We start from the raw sequence: 20,659 nt of genomic DNA on the forward strand, positions 1-20,659 counted from the left end.
GTCCCACCAAGCATTTATCAAGGCTAAAAGAGAATGATCTGACATCAGAGCCATTCCTGTCCTGTCCTACTTTGGCAAGTGGCAGAAATAAGGGTATAACGTACGCTATTTGTTAATGTATTGTTAGCATCAGAAAGTTTGTGGTCACCTTAAATAATGGAGGATTATTTCTGAATAGGCTCCATGTGAGGGAGGAGCAGTGAAAACCAGCCAAAGAAATATCGCTGCAAAACTAAAAATGAAGGAACCAAACAAACAGACAATATTTTATGACTATAATTGCAGAATTCAACTCGTATTCACTAGGGATGTGTAGAGAGACCAGTATTTGTATTTGTATCTGTATTTGTTGAGGCATCAAAACTATGCATTGTATGTATTTGAATAAATGTTGAAATAGCCGTGAATAGGGAGAAACACATATTGCAGGTTCCACGAAAACAAAGGAGAAGTAATCTTATAATAAATGACGTCAGCAAACCGGTTGAGGTAAAAAGAAAACTGATCAAAGCCAAAGCAGTGGCGAAGCTCTCGCAGTATGTACTACGTTCTGCTTTAATTTGAACTATTTTCCCCCGCGCGCACGCAGCTCAACCTCTAGTGGGTCCTGAGTTTGATTCAGAATCCATTGATTGTCATTGCACATATGTACAATAATGTAAGTTTTAGCAACTGCTCTCAGTGTACCAAAAAACAAAGTGCGAGATAAAAGCACAAAATAAATAAGACCCAACCACACAGTGAAGTAAACTGGTAACATTGTATTGCAAAAATTTCCACAGGGTAATATTTGTCACTTTTTCGTCAGCCACAGTCCACTTAGAGCAGTTCTGAATACACATTGTTGTCTGTCAGGCCGTCGTTTTGGTCTCCAACAAACACCCTTACACCTCTGGCATGCTGGCCTCTGCTAAAGGCAGTGTAGAGCTGGCCATGTGCGAACACACTTTGGGGCAGGAACACTCCAACTCAATCATTTTCTTGACGTCTTACCTGGGCGAGTGTCGCTGCGGTGTGTGTGCGTGTGTGTGTTCTTACCTGCGCGTGTTTCGATGGCGGTGCCCTTATTTTTAAAGGAGACATATTATGGCGTTTTCACAACAAGTAAACATAGTATTTGAGTTCCAGAAAACATGTTTTTGAAGCTGTTTGCTGGATATAGCTTTTAGGAAAGAAATTCTCGCCTACCGCTATCCCCCTCTGTTTCAGAATGCGCTGTTTCTGCTGTCTGTCGCTTTAATGCAAATGAGCTTCTGCCCATTGACCAATGAGCTGTCAGACTGAACCACAGCATGGAGGAGAAGGGATTGTTGCCGTTTACGGACTCCTGGAGCGCTATATCTATACAATATAATATAATATAATAATAATAATAGTATATATGGGTATTTATATAATATATCTAATATCAAGGCCAAAACCTATGTGCGCCTCGGATGATGTTATGAATCATAAAGACTGCGTCTGACGTCTCTGGTACTTCCACAACAAGTAAAGACTCGTAGTGGGGGATATCTCAGCCATGGTTGAGAAGAATTGGGGGAAAGGAACTTTGGCCTTGACTCTCTGAAGTCCATGAACCGCGACATGGAGGAGAAAGGGATTGTACTCCGGGAGCTGAGCTGCCGGACTGCCGCCGAGTTCCCCCCACCGGAGCTGCTCGGCCACTGGTCCACAAAATCTTAGCTATGCTCTGATTGGAGGGGAGTGGCGAAGTGGGAGGTAATGGTGTGTTCCTTAATCCTCGAACGCCAGACTTCCGAGTCGAAATTCGAAGATCTCCCAGCTTTCTTGTGGAATTTCTCGAAGGCCCGCTCCCTTTTTGTCTTCATCTTTCGAAAATTTGAGAGTAGACCAAGAGCAGTGATGACTCTCAACAAAATGGCTGCACCCGTGAAGAGATTTTTTTTTTGCATTTGTACCACGTAGGTCATTTTAATGTTGATTTTAAATGCTCTTACACACTTGATTACATTGCTACTTTATTCCGGTCACCAATTTATGCATGGCACGGTCTTGCTGTGCGTGCAATACAATGTAAAATTGTGTTGTTTGTTTTCGGGCTGGTTAGCTAAAGAGGATAATAACTGTCCTAACTGTCCACTGACACGGTGCTGAAACGGGCTTTGTAGGAGGGGTAGACGCAGGAATGTCGCAGGAAAATGGGGTTGAAAAGGGTTAAAATATCTCCCCATCAAGGCCAACAGCAGAGTAGCCTACGGAAAGAATAGACTGCAATAATCTGAAGGCTAAAGATATTAAAACACAATTGATTAGGCCTAGGCTAACATATGGTATATGAGTCCTAATCCTGAACTCATTGTGCATACATTTTTTCACGGCATTTCCCCCCCTGAAATAATTCTATACTACAAAAATCCAAAATAGCTTGTGTGACTACATTTATCTTAATGTGCCGATTTCTGAAACATACTTTGCGCAGCAAGGAGAGCCGACTTCATCTGATTCCGCATAACGTTTCATTAGCTGCGTTTCCATCCCCCTGATTTTATGTGAATTTTTAAGTATCAAATCAGTAAACGGTGATGGAAATACCAAGCGCCCTCTATAGACGAGCCGCCACTGGCATGACGTCACATCCGAGGTCCGATTCGGTTCGCAGAGAATGCTAAAACGCACCATAACGCACCATGACAACGTCCTTCCGATTTCCGCATAACGACCGGCCACGACCGGCCAAAATCAACTTGTAGCGTCAATATATATGTCATTTTAAGGGTTTGTATACATAGACATCCTATATCATATATATGATATAGGATGTCTATGTTTGCATATCCTTTAATTATACCGTGTCCATTATTCCCTGATATATGGACACCTACTAAGTAATTCCAGTCAAATTGTCTGTTAAGCCTTCAAAACGAGAGCTGGTACATTGTGGAAAATGCATTAAACTGTAATCAGACAATGCGGTTATATGCTATAAACCCTAGAGTATCTGTGGTATAAAGGCTGCGAAGAATTCCGAATTATAAATATGTACAATGCATCCTTTAAATACGTCCATGGAACAGATGGCCAATGTGAATAATAGATACGTGTGGACCGCTGAAGAGGTAAAACTTTTCCTTGCTCTCATCGAAGAAAAAAACCTTACAGATGGAAAACAACACAGTTCCACTATATATCAGGACCTAAGAGAGGATGTTATCAAAAGGATACAAGCCCTGGAATGTGTGTAGTTTTTCACTCCAACCACTTGATGGAAACGCACCTAATTCGAGTTTCTTTTTTGCGAACTTTCTAAAGATTCGCTTCACCTTTTAGATGGAAACGTGACTATTGATTGGCGCGCACTCTCTAGTCTAGAATATTTGTAGACATTAAAAATGCAACGTTCCATTCATTCATTATCATTCAAACGCAGAGGCTAGGCATTGACACACGACTATTGCTGACCCGATTAGGAGAGCTTGGTCTAGATCCTGCCCATATTGTTGGGCAGGATGAAGTAGGCTAAAGGTCTTTTTACACTGCCAAGCCGTTTCGGTCGCAGCTTGGCACGCCCGGTGATTTCACCGTCTTATCTCAAGTTTCCTGTGTAAAACCGAGGGGGTCCAATCCCCCGTTCGTCACGGCGCGGGCTTTCTTGGTTCACTGGAGAAGGCGGGGCTGCTCATGGAGTCTGGACCTCTTTAGAATAATTTGTATTATTGCGTACTCCCGAATGTTTTAATTTTTTTATGAATGAAGACACCCGCATGCAATAATGAGTTCACGTCTGAGTGTAGACTACAAACGCGATTAAATATGGTCAGGGATGTTCGTTACTGTCTAGACACGGTCCAATAAATAGTGAACTTCATCACAGCCTCACCGAAGCGCCTACAGTGCTTAATGCAAACAATTGCAACAAAAAACTCCTGCGGAAATTCTCCGACACCCACTGGTCTCAGCATGATGCATGTCTACAGTAGCCTATGTCTTCTGCCATTGATCAATATGAGGATGTTTTAACCACGATGGTTGAATTAAAATCAGAGGGAGACAGCAAGTGCAGCTCGAAAGCGACCTCCGACACAAGAGCAATGGAATCATTTGATTTTATTATATGCCTTGTGACGTGGCGTTTGATCGGTACATTTCGGCTGCGCATGTATCTTTGGAATTCTAAATTGCTTTAATAAATTATGTTGTTGTTGACTTCTAACATGTCTCTATCTTTGCTGTTTAAATCTAACAGTAGTCTTATGAGTAATATATCGGCGGTAACCACTGTTTTTGGTTGCGAAATTGCGCCAGCTGCATTCCGTGGTACTGGATGTGTTTTAATAAAACGCATCCAATACACGGAATGTCCGCTGGTGACGGTTCGCGCATGCTGTGTGTGTGAGCTGCAGGCTGCTTGGCACATGCGAACTGACCAATTTGAGTAACTGGTGCGACAGGCCTGCTATTATTGTAGTACGATAAGCCTGTGTTGCTCCTCTTCAATCTGCCCTCTCTCCACTATCCTGGCAGAGCAATAATAACATCAGATATAAAATATTTGTTAAATATTGAATACCAACCATGCTCAGAGTTATGAGCAACACCAGCTATTTCACATGTTTTTTTTATATCTATTTCTTCCTGAAACAAATAATCTTTTTAAAATATTTGTATGAAATAAATATTCAGAAAAAACAATATTTGTGCTGCGCCAGATTTCGGATTTCACACAGACACACAAGCCGTGATTATGCCGTAGCATTAACACATTTTCTTTGGGCTGAATATTGTTACCTTTGTTTTGACTTGAAACTGTGAAACATGTTGTCCTAGTGCCTTAAATTTGTGTATTTTTACAACAAATGTTTCCTGGTTCATGTAATGTAGCTATGGACACTCAATATACAAGCCATTTAGGCTAACTCATTATTATATTCTCATTTTTTTCTCAAGATATTGAACTGTATTCAATATCTTTTTACATTTAACTAACCCTAAACACTTTCCAAGATATGAAAACATTTTTTTAATGTTTTTTTTAAATATCTCTTTGTATGTTATCTGTTCAGGGTTTACGGGCTAGAATAACATGATGATATTTATACCTCCCCAATGTAAGCCATTTCAATGTTTGATGCGTATGTTAGCCTCACATAAGATACTTGATTGATGTGAAATCACCCACTTTAGCCATGTTGATCTCCTGGATCACCCTAAATAATGACTATATCGAGCATATTGGTACAATCTTTGCTTTGTACCAGCATACAGTATCCTGCATGTTAATATTGTGTCCCACACAACTTTGCAATCATTTGATTAGTGACTGAAGCATATACAAAGAACATAGTGTGCTATTCTCACTGGTATAAGATGCATTCTTCTTGAAGTCACTTTTTTCATATGTTCAATCTCTTGAATATGTTTAAGTGTCAATAATAAAATGCTGTGAAAGCTGTGAAAAAACTTCTGAGGCGAGAGATGCTATCACAGGCAGACACTAATGTGCAGAGCACTACACAAGACGATGGTTTTTAATGGATGATATACTGCGCTATGCAACGCCTTATGTCCATTCACCATTTAACCCTGTTAATATAATTTGTTGGCAAATGATAAAAAAAAGTATATTTTATGCAGAAAAATAAACAGAATGTACCAGTAAGACCTGGATCAATCCCCCCACAAACCGAATCAGCATGGGTTCCAGTTATCCTAACAGAAGTAGAAGTGGAAAGGACACACATGTCTCCAACAATCTTTTCAAGCTTTGGGTAGATTATTGTGTTTCAATAACATATTGGAGCTGGTCACACTGGGATTCATGAACAGCTCCATGTGAGGCGGTCCTGAAGGGTTGGAGGCTGACGACTGCTGAGAGCTGAAGGTTGTGCTGAAGGGTTTCCCCTGATGTGGGCTGACTGAGCAAAGGCCGAGCCAGCGCCAACAGAGGGAGGGCATTCCAGTGTGGACAGCACTCTCCCTCTGGCCACGGACTGGCTGTTACAAGGCTTATTCACCCTTGAAATTAAGTGCCCCCGTACACACATGCGACTGTGTGTATAGGTGAACATGTGTGTGTGTGCGTGCATCTGTGCATGCGTGTGTGTGTGTGTGTGATGATGTAAACTGTACTGACAACTATAGTAATAGTATGTCTGTTTGACATTTGTGTGTGCGTATTTATAGGAGTCTGTTTGTGTGTGTGTGTGTGTGGGGGAGGGGGAGTATTTGAGTGTATGTCTTTGTGTGTGTGTGTGTGGGGGTATAGGCGTGTGTGTGTAGGATGCAGCAGCAGCAGCATTGTGCTGTTTCCTTCTGGACGTTACGGATCACAGCAACGTCTTTGAAACGAAAATGCTTTGTGACATTTCAATGTATTGGTACATTGGAAACTTTATTTAACAACAATCAACGAGAAGTCTATAAAAAGATAAAACCACAATAAAGCCTAAAGGTTTGTTTCCATTGTGGTCCTTATTATCCTTATTACTAAGTATGCCTTAGTCTGTGGATTCATCTCTACCCCCTCAGAGTGTAAGACAGGCCTTTAGCCCTCAGAGTGTAGACAGGCCTTTAGCCCTCAGAGTGTAAGACAGGCCTTTAGCCCTCAGAGTGTAGACAGGTTCTTAGCCCTCAGAGAGTAAGACAGGCCTTTAGCCCTCAGAGTGTAGACAGGCCTTTAGCCCTCAGAGAGTAAGACAGGCCTTTAGCCCTCAGAGAGTAAGACAGGCCTTTAGCCCTCAAAATGTAAGACAGGCCTTCAGCCCTCAGAGTGTAAGACAGGCCTTTAGTCCTCAAACTGTAAGACAGGCCTTTAGCCCTCAGAGTGTAAGACATGCCTTTAGCCCTAAGAGTGTAAGACAGGCCTTTAGCCCTCAGAGTGTAGACAGGCCTTTAGCCCTCAGAGTGTAAGACAGGCCTTTAGCCCTCAGAGTGTAAGACAGGCCTTTAGCCCTCAGAGTGTAGACAGGTTCTTAGCCCTCAGAGTGTAAGACAGGCCTTTAGCCCTCAGAGTGTAAGACAGGCCTTTAGCCCTCAGAGAGTAAGACAGGCCTTTAGCCCTCAGAGAGTAAGACAGGCCTTTAGCCCTCAGAGTGTAAGACAGGCCTTTAGCCCTCAGAGTGTAGACAGGTTCTTAGCCCTCAGAGAGAAAGACAGGCCTTTAGCCCTCAGAGAGTAAGACAGGCCTTTAGCCCTCAGAGTGTAGACAGGTTCTTAGCCCTCAGAGAGTAAGACAGGCCTTTAGCCCTCAGAGTGTAGACAGGTTCTTAGCCCTCAGAGTGTAAGACAGGCCTTTGGCCCTCAGAGAGTAAGACAGGCCTTTGGCCCTCAGAGAGTAAGACAGGCCTTTGGCCCTCAGAGAGTAAGACAGGCCTTTAGCCCTCAGAGAGTAAGACAGGCCTTTGGCCCTCAGAGAGTAAGACAGGCCTTTGGCCCTCAGAGAGTAAGACAGGCCTTCAGCCCTCAGAGAGTAAGTGTGAATGTGCTGAGGGGCCTCAGACCAGATAGACAGGCCTTTGGCCCTCAGAGAGTAAGACAGGCCTTTGGCCCTCAGAGAGTAAGACAGGCCTTTGGCCCTCAGAGAGTAAGTGTGAATTTTCTGAGGGGCCTCAGACCTGATAGACAGGCCTTTGGCCCTCAGAGAGTAAGACAGGCCTTTAGCCCTCAGAGAGTAAGACAGGCCTTTGGCCCTCAGAGAGTAAGACAGGCCTTTGGCCCTCAGAGAGTAAGACAGGCCTTTGGCCCTCAGAGAGTAAGACAGGCCTTTGGCCCTCAGAGAGTAAGTGTGAATGTGCTGAGGGGCCTCAGACCTGATAGACAGGCCTTTGGCCCTCAGAGAGTAAGACAGGCCTTTGGCCCTCAGAGAGTAAGACAGGCCTTTGGCCCTCAGAGAGTAAGTGTGAATGTTCTGAGGGGCCTCAGACCTGATAGACAGGCCTTTGGCCCTCAGAGAGTAAGACAGGCCTTTGGCCCTCAGAGAGTAAGTGTGAATGTTCTGAGGGGCCTCAGACCTGATAGGGCCGATCAGCACTGAGCAAAGAGCTCTGGCCTCCTTCACCGGACATTTGGCCGAATTGACCATGTTGATTATTTGACCACCTACTCCTGCTGACTGGCCGAGGCAAATCATGTGTGTGTATGTCAGCGGGACCGCTGTTACTGTATGTTCACTAAATGTTCATTTACCTACTTGCAAACACTCCATATGTGAGGTCAGGATGTAACCTGCTTGTGGCTGAGGGCTCCATATACTGCAGCAGATCAACAGCCAGGCAAAGGGTTGTGTGTAACCTCTCACCGTGTTTTGGGCTTTTATGTTCGCTGACTCTCGTACTCGTGGAAAGGCTCTTGAATAAGACTGATGATTGACCCTCCAGAGACCATCAAGATGTTCAGGTTGGCAGTCATATACTGAGAGGTCAGAATGAACCAATCAGGACGGTCTGAGGTGGCTCGCTGGGTGGAAGAAAGAAGAAAGAAAGAGAGACAGAACAAACAAACAAACAAACAAATTAGAGAGAGAAAGACAGAACAAACAAACAAATGAGAGAGAGAAAAACAGAACAAGCAAACAAACGAGAGAGAGAAAAACAGAACAAACAAACAAACGAGAGAGAAAGAAAGAACAAACAAACGAGAGAGAAAGACAGAACAAACGAGAGAAAGACAGAACAATCAAACAAACAAACGAGAGGGAGAAAGAAAGAACAAACAAACGAAAGAGAGAAAGTAGGAAAGAAAGAATAAACAAACAAATAAACGAGAGAGAGAGAGAGAGAGAGAGAGAGAGAAAGTAGGAAAGAAAGAAAGAAAGAAAGAAAGAAAGAAAGAAAGAAAGAAAGAAAGAAAGAAAGAAAGAATGAAAGAAAGAAAGAAAGAAAGAAAGAAAGAAAGGAGGAAACGTTGATTTGTCACGTTGTCAAATCAGGACGAAGGGAGAACATCAGTTGTTTTATATCTTGTGTCAATATTTCCTACCCATGTTGGTCCCTTCATGACGTCGGCCTACTGGTGATCACAGAAGCTCTCATTGGTTTTGTTAGGGTTCGATAGCAGCTGGACCCAAGAGCAGAACACAGAGACAGGACGTTGTGTGAACAGGTTTATTTTGAACAGAGAGTAGTGAGTCAGGGAACGGGGAGCTTCAGGCTGGAGTGATGAAGCAGGCTGGCTGGAGGTGATCAACACGCTGAGGACAAAAGGAAACCAAGGGGAGACACAAGATTTCAACAAGAGAACAAACAACACGTAAATACTGGGTCCAGGTACGAAAAACTACCACTGAAGTTAGAAGTACGATCTGGCGACGACAGCAGGGAAAGCAGGTGTATTTAAAGGGGAGCTGATGAGCTGATGCAGGCCAGAAGTGAACAACTGAGTTCGGCAGGCAAAGCAGAGAGTCAGACAGGGGGTGTGGCAGGCACAGGGGGAGAACACACAGCACCACAGCTGTCACCTTATGATGTCGGCGTTCTGGTGATCACAGAGGCTCAAACTGGTTTATCTTAACAATGCTCAATGATACCCTTGTTCAAACCCGGTGGAAGCAGTGCAGACATATGTATATATATATATATAAATATATGTAGAAGACCTTCTGTTGATGACCTTTCCTTTTGTAGTGCTTTTGCATAGGCCCACAGTATATTGATTTAATGTATTTATAGAACTGAAACCTTTCGCTTTTTGAACATGACCTTGTTTGACTCAATAAGAAGCCATAATTAATATTATAATATAACACAATTATTAATAGGCCGACTAGCTAATAAAGATCATAACGACACCCTAAAAAGCACAGCTAGACACCAGAATACGCATGTGCATTTTCTTAAAGACAAATCGCCCTACGTTTTTGATGTTATTCCGAGTCCCCCAAACGAGTCATCATTGTTAAGCACTGCAGAACCTGCAGAAACTGAGCGCAGTCAGCGGTCTGCACGATGAGCGCAGTAGGAGCGTCTCTCTACCCCCCCCCCCCCCCCCCCCCTCTCCAGGCGGATAGGAAGGTCTACCCCGTGCACGGAATATATTGAGATGCATGCATGGTTCAATAGCCACGAATCGCAGCATTTAGTTTCAATTGAACAGCAGGCAAACCGATGCCAATAAAGGTTTAGGTGAATTCAAACGGAGAGCGCGTCAGACGGGTCGTTTTGTAACGTGGTGGTTGTTGCGTGGGGCTGTGAAACCGGTACTCGGCGTGATTGTGGCCAAGGCTCTGCAGCAATCTGTCAAAGGCAGAGCAATGGCTCCCTGGCTGGCGTTGGCTCTAGTAGGACTCTGGTGAGTACACCCCGTGTGATGCTGCAAAATGTCTGAGGAGCTTTTGGTGGAGCTGCTTGGAGCCAGGACAGTCATCTAGTGGGGATGGAAATGGAGAATTATTGCAGATGTTTTCCTCGGGTTTCGTTTATATAGCCTCGGCTACATGAACGCAATTACATTCTTCAGCAATTTACATAATTAAGTATGCAAAATACTGTTGTTCAAGGCAACATTTGGTGGTAGCAGTTTGAGAGACAGTTCATGTTTTGTCAGTAGGCTAAATTGAATAGTGTGTGCCTGTGCGAGTGTGTGTGACCTGCTATCCAGTGGACAATGTCACCAAGTACAAATGAATATCTGCTCACAAATGAATACATTGAGCGTAACCAGATCCAAAATACAAAGAGGTGGGATGTTTTGTTCTGTAGGATCTTGCTTGCTTGCATCCAGTCATACTTAAGGACTTTTAGTTAGAGAGGCATCACATGAGATACATTAGCGCAACCAAATAGATGAACATGAAAAACTAGGTGAAACTGAACTCTAAATGTTCCTTCCCATTGTCAGCTGTGTTTCATTGTATCCATCGTGTAGCAGCCATTACACAAGTCCAGTACAAGAGGCAATGCTTAGAGGCATTGTGGCTGTTTTGGGGATTCTTATCTTCCCTTGTATCCGTCTTGGATGCCATTCTGATGACACCCCAGTGCAGGGGTGTAGGAATGAGTTTAACATTGGGGGGGACACATATTGGAAACCTGACAGATCCAGTATAATTTTTAGGTGGGACAAATAAGCCTGTCTCCGATATTGGAGGGGACACGTCCCCTCCATCCCCCCCGGTTCCTACGCCCTTGCCCCAGTGAACAGTCTCAGTCAGATACATCTACCAACCAATAAAGAAATAATTTAAATGTTTCAGTTTTGACAAATTCAACATATATTCACGTATTCAACCCCCCTTTTTCCATGTGACGGATAGTGAAAGTCTTTTCACACATTTGAGGTTACAGCAGTAGGGCTGTATCTAACAGCAGTATGACTATGTATAGATATAACAGCAGTAGAACTATATATATATATATATATATATATACAGCAGCCAGTAGGACTGTATATAACAGCAGTATGCCTGCTAGCTTGTGACTGCAGGTGTTCTCAGGTGTTCAGGTGTTCTCAGTTGTTCTCGAGTGTTCAGGTGTTCAGGTGTTCTCAGGTGTTTTCAGGTGTTCTCAGTAGTTCAGGTGTTCTCAGTTGTTCTCCGGTGTTCAGGTGTTCTCAGGTGTTTTCCAGTGTTCAGGTGTTCTCAGGTGTTCAGGTGTTCTCAGTTGTTCAGGTGTTCTCAGTAGTTCAGGTGTTCTCAGTTGTTCTCCGGTGTTCAGGTGTTCTCAGGTGTTTTCCAGTGTTCAGGTGTTCTCAGTAGTTCAGGTGTTCTCAGTTGTTCTCCGGTGTTCAGGTGTTCTCAGGTGTTTTCCAGTGTTCAGGTGTTCTCAGGTGTTCAGGTGTTCTCAGTTGTTCAGGTGTTCTCAGCTGTTCTCCGGTGTTCAGGTGTTCTCCGGTGTTCTCAGGTGTTCAGGTGTTCTCAGGTGTTCTCCGGTGTTCAGGTGTTCTCAGTTGTTCTCAGTTGTTCTCAGTTGTTCTCTGGTGTTCAGGTGTTCAGGTGTTCAGGTGTTTTCAGTTGTTCTCAGGTGTTCTCAGTGTTCTCAGGTGTTCTGCTCTGGATCATATTGGTTGTGGCTGAAGCTCCCAGTTTGTGCCCATGGGGCTGACGTTTCCCCCAACATGTGATTTATTATGTTTGCATCGTTTGTGTACGTCTTCCTCTCCTCTTTCTCAATAGCAGTGCTTTTGGACCCAGCAAACAAGATGAGGAGGACTACGAGGACGTTCCCATCAATAAGACCTGGGTGCTCTCGCCCAAGGTCTACGAGAGCGACGTCACCTTGATATTAAATAAACTCCTCCTAGGCTACGACAACAAACTACGACCTGATATTGGAGGTGAGGACAGAACAGGGGACACTGTGAAAGGACAAACTGCTTCATTTGTCCTTGGGTGGTTAATTATCCTGACAGTGTAACATTATTGTATCATTGATATTTTGCAGAATTTGGTTCGGTTTGGTATGTCTCTAGTTAGAGGTTTACAATATATAAATATAATACTGATATATAGGGTGAACATAACTTTTATAGTGAGTTACTCAGGTGAGTAGGCCTACCAGGAGATGGTGTTTGGTACGCATCCCACACATAGCCTCACACGTAACATCTGATCTTATGAAACTTACCCAGTATCACAAAGGAGATTCCATTTTCAATACACACATTTTTAAGCAAGCTTTTTTTTCTTATCAAACTGCAGCTGCTTGACCACGGAGCGTTTCAATATCTCACAAAAGGAATGTTGCGATCAGCTGATTTTGCGCAGTTCTCCAGTGTGTCCGTCCAGTATATGAGGGTTATGCCTTCTTCAGAAGGCTGACTGCCCAGGGGAATAAACTGTTCTTGTGGTGTGAAGTCCTGGTCCTGATGGACCGCAGCCTCCTGCCGGAGAATCGGAAAAAGACTGTCCGGGATGGGATGTTCACCCCTTAACAGACAGTGTGGTTTTCCATCCAATAAAACAGCATATTACAACATGTTATATAGTAAAATTAACTTAATGCCTTTACCTGCTTGTTAAGCATAGCTTAAAATCTAAGGTAGGCAATTTGGTGAAACCAGTGAAAAAAACCATGAAATCCAATTGAAAAAATTTGTCTTTCCTCAAAAGCCATTTACCCAAAACATGTGCATATCTCACTAGCTTTAGCATAGGTCTGCCTAGCCTTGTGGAAGACACCGTCAGGTGCTGTGCAGGTAGCCAGGTATGTACCAGGTCAGCACTTCAATCAGGGGTGTCAATCGCGATTGTGCCATGCGGATTGTCTGTGTTAAATATCAATTTCTTTGACAGTAAAAACAACTGTTACAAATAGACTTCAGTGCTTTCAAACCCTCTTTGGATGTTTTCCTTTCCTCAAAATATGGACAAGCTTCCGTTTGCGATAGTAAGTACCAGTGGCATCACTAGGCTGTTTTATTCGGGGCTAAAGCCCCGGATATTATTTAATTAGCCCCGAATACAATTTATCTGTAAAAAGAAAAAGAAGCAATATTTATTGGTATATTTACTGGTAACTATGGAATGCATCAATTCAGTCTAGAAGTGATAAGTGAGTGATGAAAGTGATGAACCTATCCTATCCCCAGTTATATCCATACATATATATATATATATATATATATATATAAGGTCTGTCTCACTTGTATTTATTTTACTCTGAAATAACTTGAATGGAACTTTAGATGTTTGGGGATAAGCAGCACAGCAGTCAGGTAGCTATTTAAAGCTATGATAAATTGCGTATTTTGTTTATTTAGGTTAAGCATTATGAAAAAATTTGCATGCACAATAAAAACATACAAATAAATTTGCCGCGCACTATACGCGCATTTTCATTTTCCCATTGGGCTAAGCCCCGGATGTTCATGAAACCTAGAAACGCCCCTGGTAAGAACTTCAGTTTAAATGTCTACCTAATTAATTTGTGACAAGATATAGCCAAATATATATTGCAAACCAGCTCTTCTTTGCCGTTGTTTATTAGCCTACTGTAGCTGCTAGAGTAAAAGAAAAGTAACCCTGCTAGATAATGAGTGAAGTTTTTAACAATTATTGTGTGATTACGGTTCACAAATTGGCCCTAACCTCTCCTCTGAGTCATTTGATGGAACAAGAAGTAAGGCGGCCACAGCTCTTCAAATTCGTCTTGGCATTCATTCATGTTCACCTCATTTGGTTAAAGGTTTATATTATTAAAAGGCTGCAAGCTCACTTATTTAGTAATCGCTCTCACATGTAAAATGAGAATACTGTTCTATTTCTGTTTGCTGATAATGGCTGACAAGTTCACATGATCTATAGCACCTATTACTGCACATCAGTCAGGAGGTAGTGATCCTGGAGAGGAATATTGATCACTCCATCATAAGCCCGGCCCTATTCTTAGAAAGTAGACTCTGTGGGCCCTGCTGAAGTGATTTAAGCTCAACCACTGAAATTAGGATAAAACCTTAAAAGTCAATGTCGGGATGTATTATTCCTTTATCAAAATTTCAGGCATGAATGTGAATCATCTAATAATAGTGTGCGTGTTTAAAAATTGACGAACGCTGACTAAATGATGCTGAAACTAAAGAGAGCATCACGACTGCTGTGTTTCAGTGCGACCAACGGTCATCGAGACGGCGGTGTACGTCAACAGCATCGGACCGGTCGACCCCATCAACATGGTGAGCCAAACCCTCGTGTCATAAAATGCCCCGAGGGGAGCACTTAAACGTAGCTACCTCTTGGACTGATGTGCCTCCTCCGCCCACTGTGCCCTCTGCTGCCTACTGATCACAGGAATACACCATCGACATCTTCTTCGCCCAGACGTGGTACGACAGCCGCCTGAAGTTCAACAGCTCCATGAAGCTGCTGATGCTCAACAGTAACATGGTGGGAAAGATCTGGATCCCGGACACCTTCTTCCGGAACTCCAGGAAATCCGACGCCCACTGGATCACCACTCCGAACCGTCTCCTGAGGCTGTGGAGCAATGGCAGAGTGATGTACACGTTGAGGTGGAGTAGACCTTGTATATGTTGGATCAGGGGACGTGTGTGCACAATGTCCTCCCCAGAGCCATTTCTACAGTTTTAACGACTGTTAACATTGTTGCTGTTATTGTTTGTGCCACTGTATACATACTTTTTCTGTTTTCGTGTGTGTGTGTGTGTGTGTGTGTGTGTGTGTGTGTGTGTGTGTGTGTGTGTGTGTGTGTGTGTATGTTTCTACTGCTATGTTTTCCTTCATGAACTAGTTATGGCTGCCATTTAAGGACAATACGAAAGGGAAATAAATATGAGTTAGTGGGTAGCATATCCGTCCATGTATGTATATAATGTTACAAATACTGAGGTATAGAGATGTTTAAGGATAGGTAGACAAATACATTTTAAGGCTTTGCGATTATGTCAAAAGGATACATTTAGATATATAGAGAAGTAGTTATAAAGAGGTAAAGGGTTGAACCAAAATATATGGTATGAGGGGCCTCTGCCGGTCGATGGGGACAGAGGTGGATTGGAACAGTGCTGATGTCGATCCCAGAATATCCTTTAAGCTCTAATGACTAAGGAATGATTCTGAGACCTGCTTTCTTTTTGTCACCATTTCTGTTTTTGTCAGGTTGACTATTAATGCGGAGTGCTACCTTAAGCTGCATAACTTTCCAATGGATGAGCACTCCTGCCCACTGGAGTTTTCGAGCTGTAGGTGTCTCAAATGCTTCCCTCCCCCTGCCCCGCCCCCTGTTTTAATCCATCATCTCAACTTCAGCTTCAAGTAGCTTACAAGGGGCCACAGTGTGTGGACAAGTGTTGACGGCTACAGCCCAAACACACACCCCCCCTCGCTCATTACCATCGCAGAGGTTTTGAATATGCCCTGTCATGACCTGTAAACGGTAAAGACCTCAGGCCTGGCCACAGAACCCTGTCACCTGTTCTGACTCATCTGTAACCTATCATTTGTCTACACTGTGCTCTGGCTTTCCATGTCTTGCCATGTGCTGTCATTTTCCACATGCGCCGGTCCATGTGGAAAGTACAAGTCCATCCCATGGCATTGTGGATGGAGATCTCCTCCGTCTCGAATGTCTTTTATTTTCTCCTTTTGCTTTAAAGAGGTGCCATTGACATCTACCAGTGTATTGCAGTTGTATTGCTGTCCTTTGGTCGGAATACAGATTGCTTGAGTATGAACCCTGGTCCCTGGCGTGCCTTTCTTAGTGTGTTTCTGCCGACGTTTCCAGATGGCTACCCAAAGAACGAGATCATGTACCGCTGGCAGAGGAGCTCGGTGGAGGTGGCTGACCAGCGGTACTGGAGGCTCTACCAGTTCGCCTTCGTAGGGCTGAGAAACACGACTGAGGTGGCACATACTCAGTCAGGTAAGAGCATACACGGGTCTGTGCTGGACATCAGGGTGTGATGGGACCAACGATACTGATCACGGGTCGGTGCGTGGACATCAGGGTGTGATGGGAGCAACGATACTGATCATGGGTCGGTGCGTGGACATCAGGGTGTGATGGGACCAACGCTATTGGTTGTTTCAATGTTTTTAGGGGAATACGTCATCATGACCATCTTCTTCGACCTGAGCCGGAGGATGGGGTACTTCACTATCCAGACCTACATACCATGCAGTATGATTGTTGTCTTGTCTTGGGTGTCCTTCTGGATTAACAAAGATGCAGTTCCAGCCCGCACATCTCTGGGTTTGACATTTTTTTATTTCACACATATAACTGAACTCAAATCTGTAAAGGAGCTTAATTTGATCAAATATGGAATATTTGTACATTTAACACAAAGAGATGGAGCTCTGTGGATTCTGTTTATCTGTGTCTCCTTATCAGACATATTAAGAATAGTTTTTAAGTCAGTTTCTATGATAATAATATAATAATAATCATGTTTCATCATGCATTATATAATATTTCATACACATTATGCAAAAAAAAGTTATAAATAATATATATTTCTTATTATTACCATAAAATATTATTATTAACAAAAATACAAATTGTAATAATGAACATATGAATAATAGTAATTTCATTTATTGACAGGTATTACCACGGTGCTCACCATGACGACCCTCAGCACTATCTCCAGGAAGTCCCTGCCCAAGGTGTCGTATGTCACGGCCATGGACCTGTTCGTCTCCGTCTGCTTCATCTTCACCTTCGCGGCCCTAATGGAGTACGGCACGCTGCACTACTTCACCAGCAACCGCACCAAGAAGGCCAAGGTCAGCAACGCACAGGTACTGAAAGCCAAGGTCAGCAACGCACAGGTACTGAAGGTCAGATACGCACAGGTACTGAAGGTCAGCAACGCACAGGTACTGAAGGTCAGCAACGCACAGGTACTGAAAGCCAAGGTCAGCAACGCACAGGTACTGAAGGTCAGCAACGCACAGGTACTGAAGGTCAGCAACGCACAGGTACTGAAGGTCAGCAACGCACAGGTACTGAAGACCAAGGTCAGCAATGCACAGGTACTGAAGTCCAAGGTCAGCAACGCACAGGTACTGAAGGTCAGCAACTCACAGGTACTGAAGGTCAGCAACGCACAGGTACTGAAGGTCAGCAACGCACAGGTACTGAAGGTCAGCAGCGCACAGGTACTGAAGACCAAGGTCAGCAACGCACAGGTACTGAAGGTCAGCAACGCACAGGCACTGAAGGTCAGCAACGCACAGGTACTGAAGGTCAGCAGCGCACAGCTACTGAAGGTCAGCAACCCACAGGTACTGAAGGTCAGCAACGCACAGGTACTGAAGGTTAGCAACGCACAGGTACTGAAGGTCAGCAACGCACAGGTACTGAAGGTCAGCAGCGCACAGCTACTGAAGGTCAGCAACTCACAGGTACTGAAGTCCAAGGTCAGCAACGCACAGGTACTGAAGGCCAAGGTCAGCAACGCACAGGTACTGAAGTCCAAGGTCAGCAACGCACAGGTACTGAAGGTCAGCAACGCACAGGTACTGAAGGTCAGCAACGCACAGGTACTGAAGTCCAAGGTAAGCAATGCACAGGTACTGAAGGTCAGCAACGCACAGGTACTGAAGGCCAAGGTCAGCAACGCACAGGTACTGAAGACCAAGGTCATTTACGCACAGGTACTAAAGACCAAGGTCATTAGCGCACAGGTACTGAAGACCAAGGTCAGCAACGCACAGGTACTGCTGCGATGTTGGAATAATCAGGAACAAGCATCAAAGAAGACATTGAGCTTTGGTCGCTTGAACATTTAAAGAAGAACTAAACCCACCTTTTTCTGTGAAGAGACCAATGCGTTTTTATTTAAATCAAACTAGTCATTTGTTTTGACGAATAGCAATCTGAATTGTCTGTGTGGTTACGGAGTAGGTGACTATTTGATTCAGTGATTAATAAGTTCAGAGAATATTTATGGTTAATGTGGTAAATCAATAATAATCTCCAAACCCGCTGACCATCACAAAGCCAGGCTTGCAAAAAACTGAACTTCACATTCTCTACCCTGCTGCAGAAAATCCTAACAGAAGGCATTTGAGGGATAATTTAAAACTAAAACATTTCCATAATCTATCTTTAAATTTGATTAACTTCATTAACAGTTATGAAGAAGTGTAACAGGTATCAAGCCAAAGTGTAATCGATTAAACCATGTAGGACCATAAGTCAGTCGCAAAACTATGTAATAACAATAACCATAAAATTAAAAGTTTTCATTAATTTTGCGCAAGATGTGCACGTGTGAACACATGAGAACCTACAACTGATTTTAACTCTCCCAAAAGGTCTGATGGTGAAAAATACAGTGAACAGAGATGGCTTTGGATGTAAAACCAACTACTTATTGAACAGTAACAACTAATACCTGTGCTGTCATTGCCTTACATACAAACAATGATGAATGTAACCCTGTGCATGCCAAGCCCCCGGCACGGTCAAGGAAAAGCCGGCATTCAAAATGACATCAGCATTATATTCTGTCAGCGCGACACAAATCGTGTCACCTGGTGGTTCTGCACATGCCGACAAAATGTATCCCTGGTGTAGTAGAGGTGTAAAATACACATACTCTACCATATATATGCTACCAAACACATAAGGTAGCATTTTCTATCAACACATGCTACCTTATGTGTTTGGTTTTGATCAGCAGTCCAATGTCCTCTATTAGACGATGCTCCCACGACAGAATCACGTTATTTTACACCAAGACTCACTCCAGTTACACTGTAAGAATATGGGGAGCATATTTTGAAACTGTATTATAACGTTACAGAACCACTAGGTAGCACGGTTTGAATCGATTGTGCGTCATTGTCCATGACGCTGGCCCCAATTCCCGTATGCTTTGTCATCACTTAGCATCTGTCTGTCTGTCCCACTCAGCACCACAAGTCCACCAGCCTGCTGAACATCCGGCCAGGGACGTCTTTGCTGCACATGAACCACATCCTGCCGTACCACGAGGAGGACGACTACATGTACGAGTGTCTGGACGGTAAAGATTGCGCCAGCTTTTTCTGCTGCTTTGACGACTGCCGTTCCGGGGCCTGGCGGGAAAACAGAATGCATGTGCGGGTTTCCAAGATCGACTCGTATTCAAGAGTATTTTTCCCCACAGCCTTCGGTCTTTTCAACCTGGTGTACTGGGTAGGATATCTGTATCTGTAAAATAAAATAACGCAACAAATAGGATAATTGCCATGGACACCCTTATATAAAGTCATAATTTCTTTACTGTCTGCCGACGTGCTTCTTCAAAAGATTTAAGAACAGGTAGAGGGAAATGAAATGCAGTATCATGGTGGTATGACGGTTGTCGGAAAACGTAAAAAAATAAAAATATATGATTTCATTGTTATATAGGTAATCCCACTCCATTATTGTCTTTTGCATACCAATAAATTGTCTAAAATGTATTAATTTCTACATTAAAATAGACAATTTTTTAATGTAGTTGGAAAAGTTAGACAATTTACTTGTAAACTTAAAAAACTATTATTATTGTCTTCAGCATCCCAGTCAAAAATCTTAAATGTCTTATGATCAAAATCTTGAATCCTTGAAATATCTAATCAAGATAGATGCAGAATCTGCATCATAATGGTGTATATATTTGGACAATACCCTACTATGTGTACAATTTCATCAGATAATGTCTTTGCAGAATAGCAATCCTATTCCACAGAGCCGACATGTTGGTACAGTATCCCAGAAGGGACAAACAGCCCTCGAGGGGACTCCATGCATTTATTTTAATCATAATGGTTACTTGTCTGCTATGAACTATAGTTTTACAGACTAAATAACTCAGTACAAATTATAAATCTTTCAAGGAACCTCATCCCTTGACACTTGGCTCCTCTATGCAGTTATAGACAATGAAATCATTTTGAATACCTACTGGTACCTTACAGGCCACGTAGCTCCTCCAGGTCGTTGGAGAGGGCGGGAGCAGATGGAGATTCAGTTGGTTGCACTGCACCTCTTAGAATGAACCGATACCATCCAGCACCAATAACGAAACACAAAACAAACGGCCATTTAATACAGCAGCATGAAAGAACTGCACTTTTTGCTTCACATTCATCTGAAATCATATTTCTTTCAAACTTTAGAGTAGGTATAGTTAAATATACTATAGATTATACAGATATACAGACTGTATATTGCATGAGGTAAAAGCAGCTCTACTTACAGGCAGGTGTACATGTACATACTGTTAGCAAATGCCCATGTGCAACTCAAGACGTTTTTTCTGTGTGCTAAAT

General features: G+C 43.2%; 1 protein-coding gene across 1 annotated transcript; it reads left to right on the forward strand.

Moving 5' to 3' along the window:
• Positions 1-8,320: 8,320 nt before the first annotated feature.
• Positions 8,321-19,559, forward strand: gabrg1 (gamma-aminobutyric acid type A receptor subunit gamma1; the record flags this gene model as incomplete). Its single annotated transcript, XM_079752761.1, has 10 exons — positions 8,321-8,355; positions 10,054-10,245; positions 12,068-12,228; positions 14,498-14,565; positions 14,681-14,901; positions 15,509-15,591; positions 16,134-16,271; positions 16,449-16,601; positions 16,956-17,152; positions 19,275-19,559. 10 exons carry the CDS (start codon positions 8,321-8,323, stop codon positions 19,557-19,559), a joined length of 1,533 nt encoding a protein of 510 aa, XP_079608887.1.
• Between the last annotated feature and the right edge of the window lie 1,100 nt (positions 19,560-20,659).

Source organism: Pollachius pollachius (genome assembly GCF_949987615.1).
Source record: "Pollachius pollachius genome assembly, chromosome: 15".
NCBI classification, from domain to species: domain Eukaryota; kingdom Metazoa; phylum Chordata; class Actinopteri; order Gadiformes; family Gadidae; genus Pollachius; species Pollachius pollachius.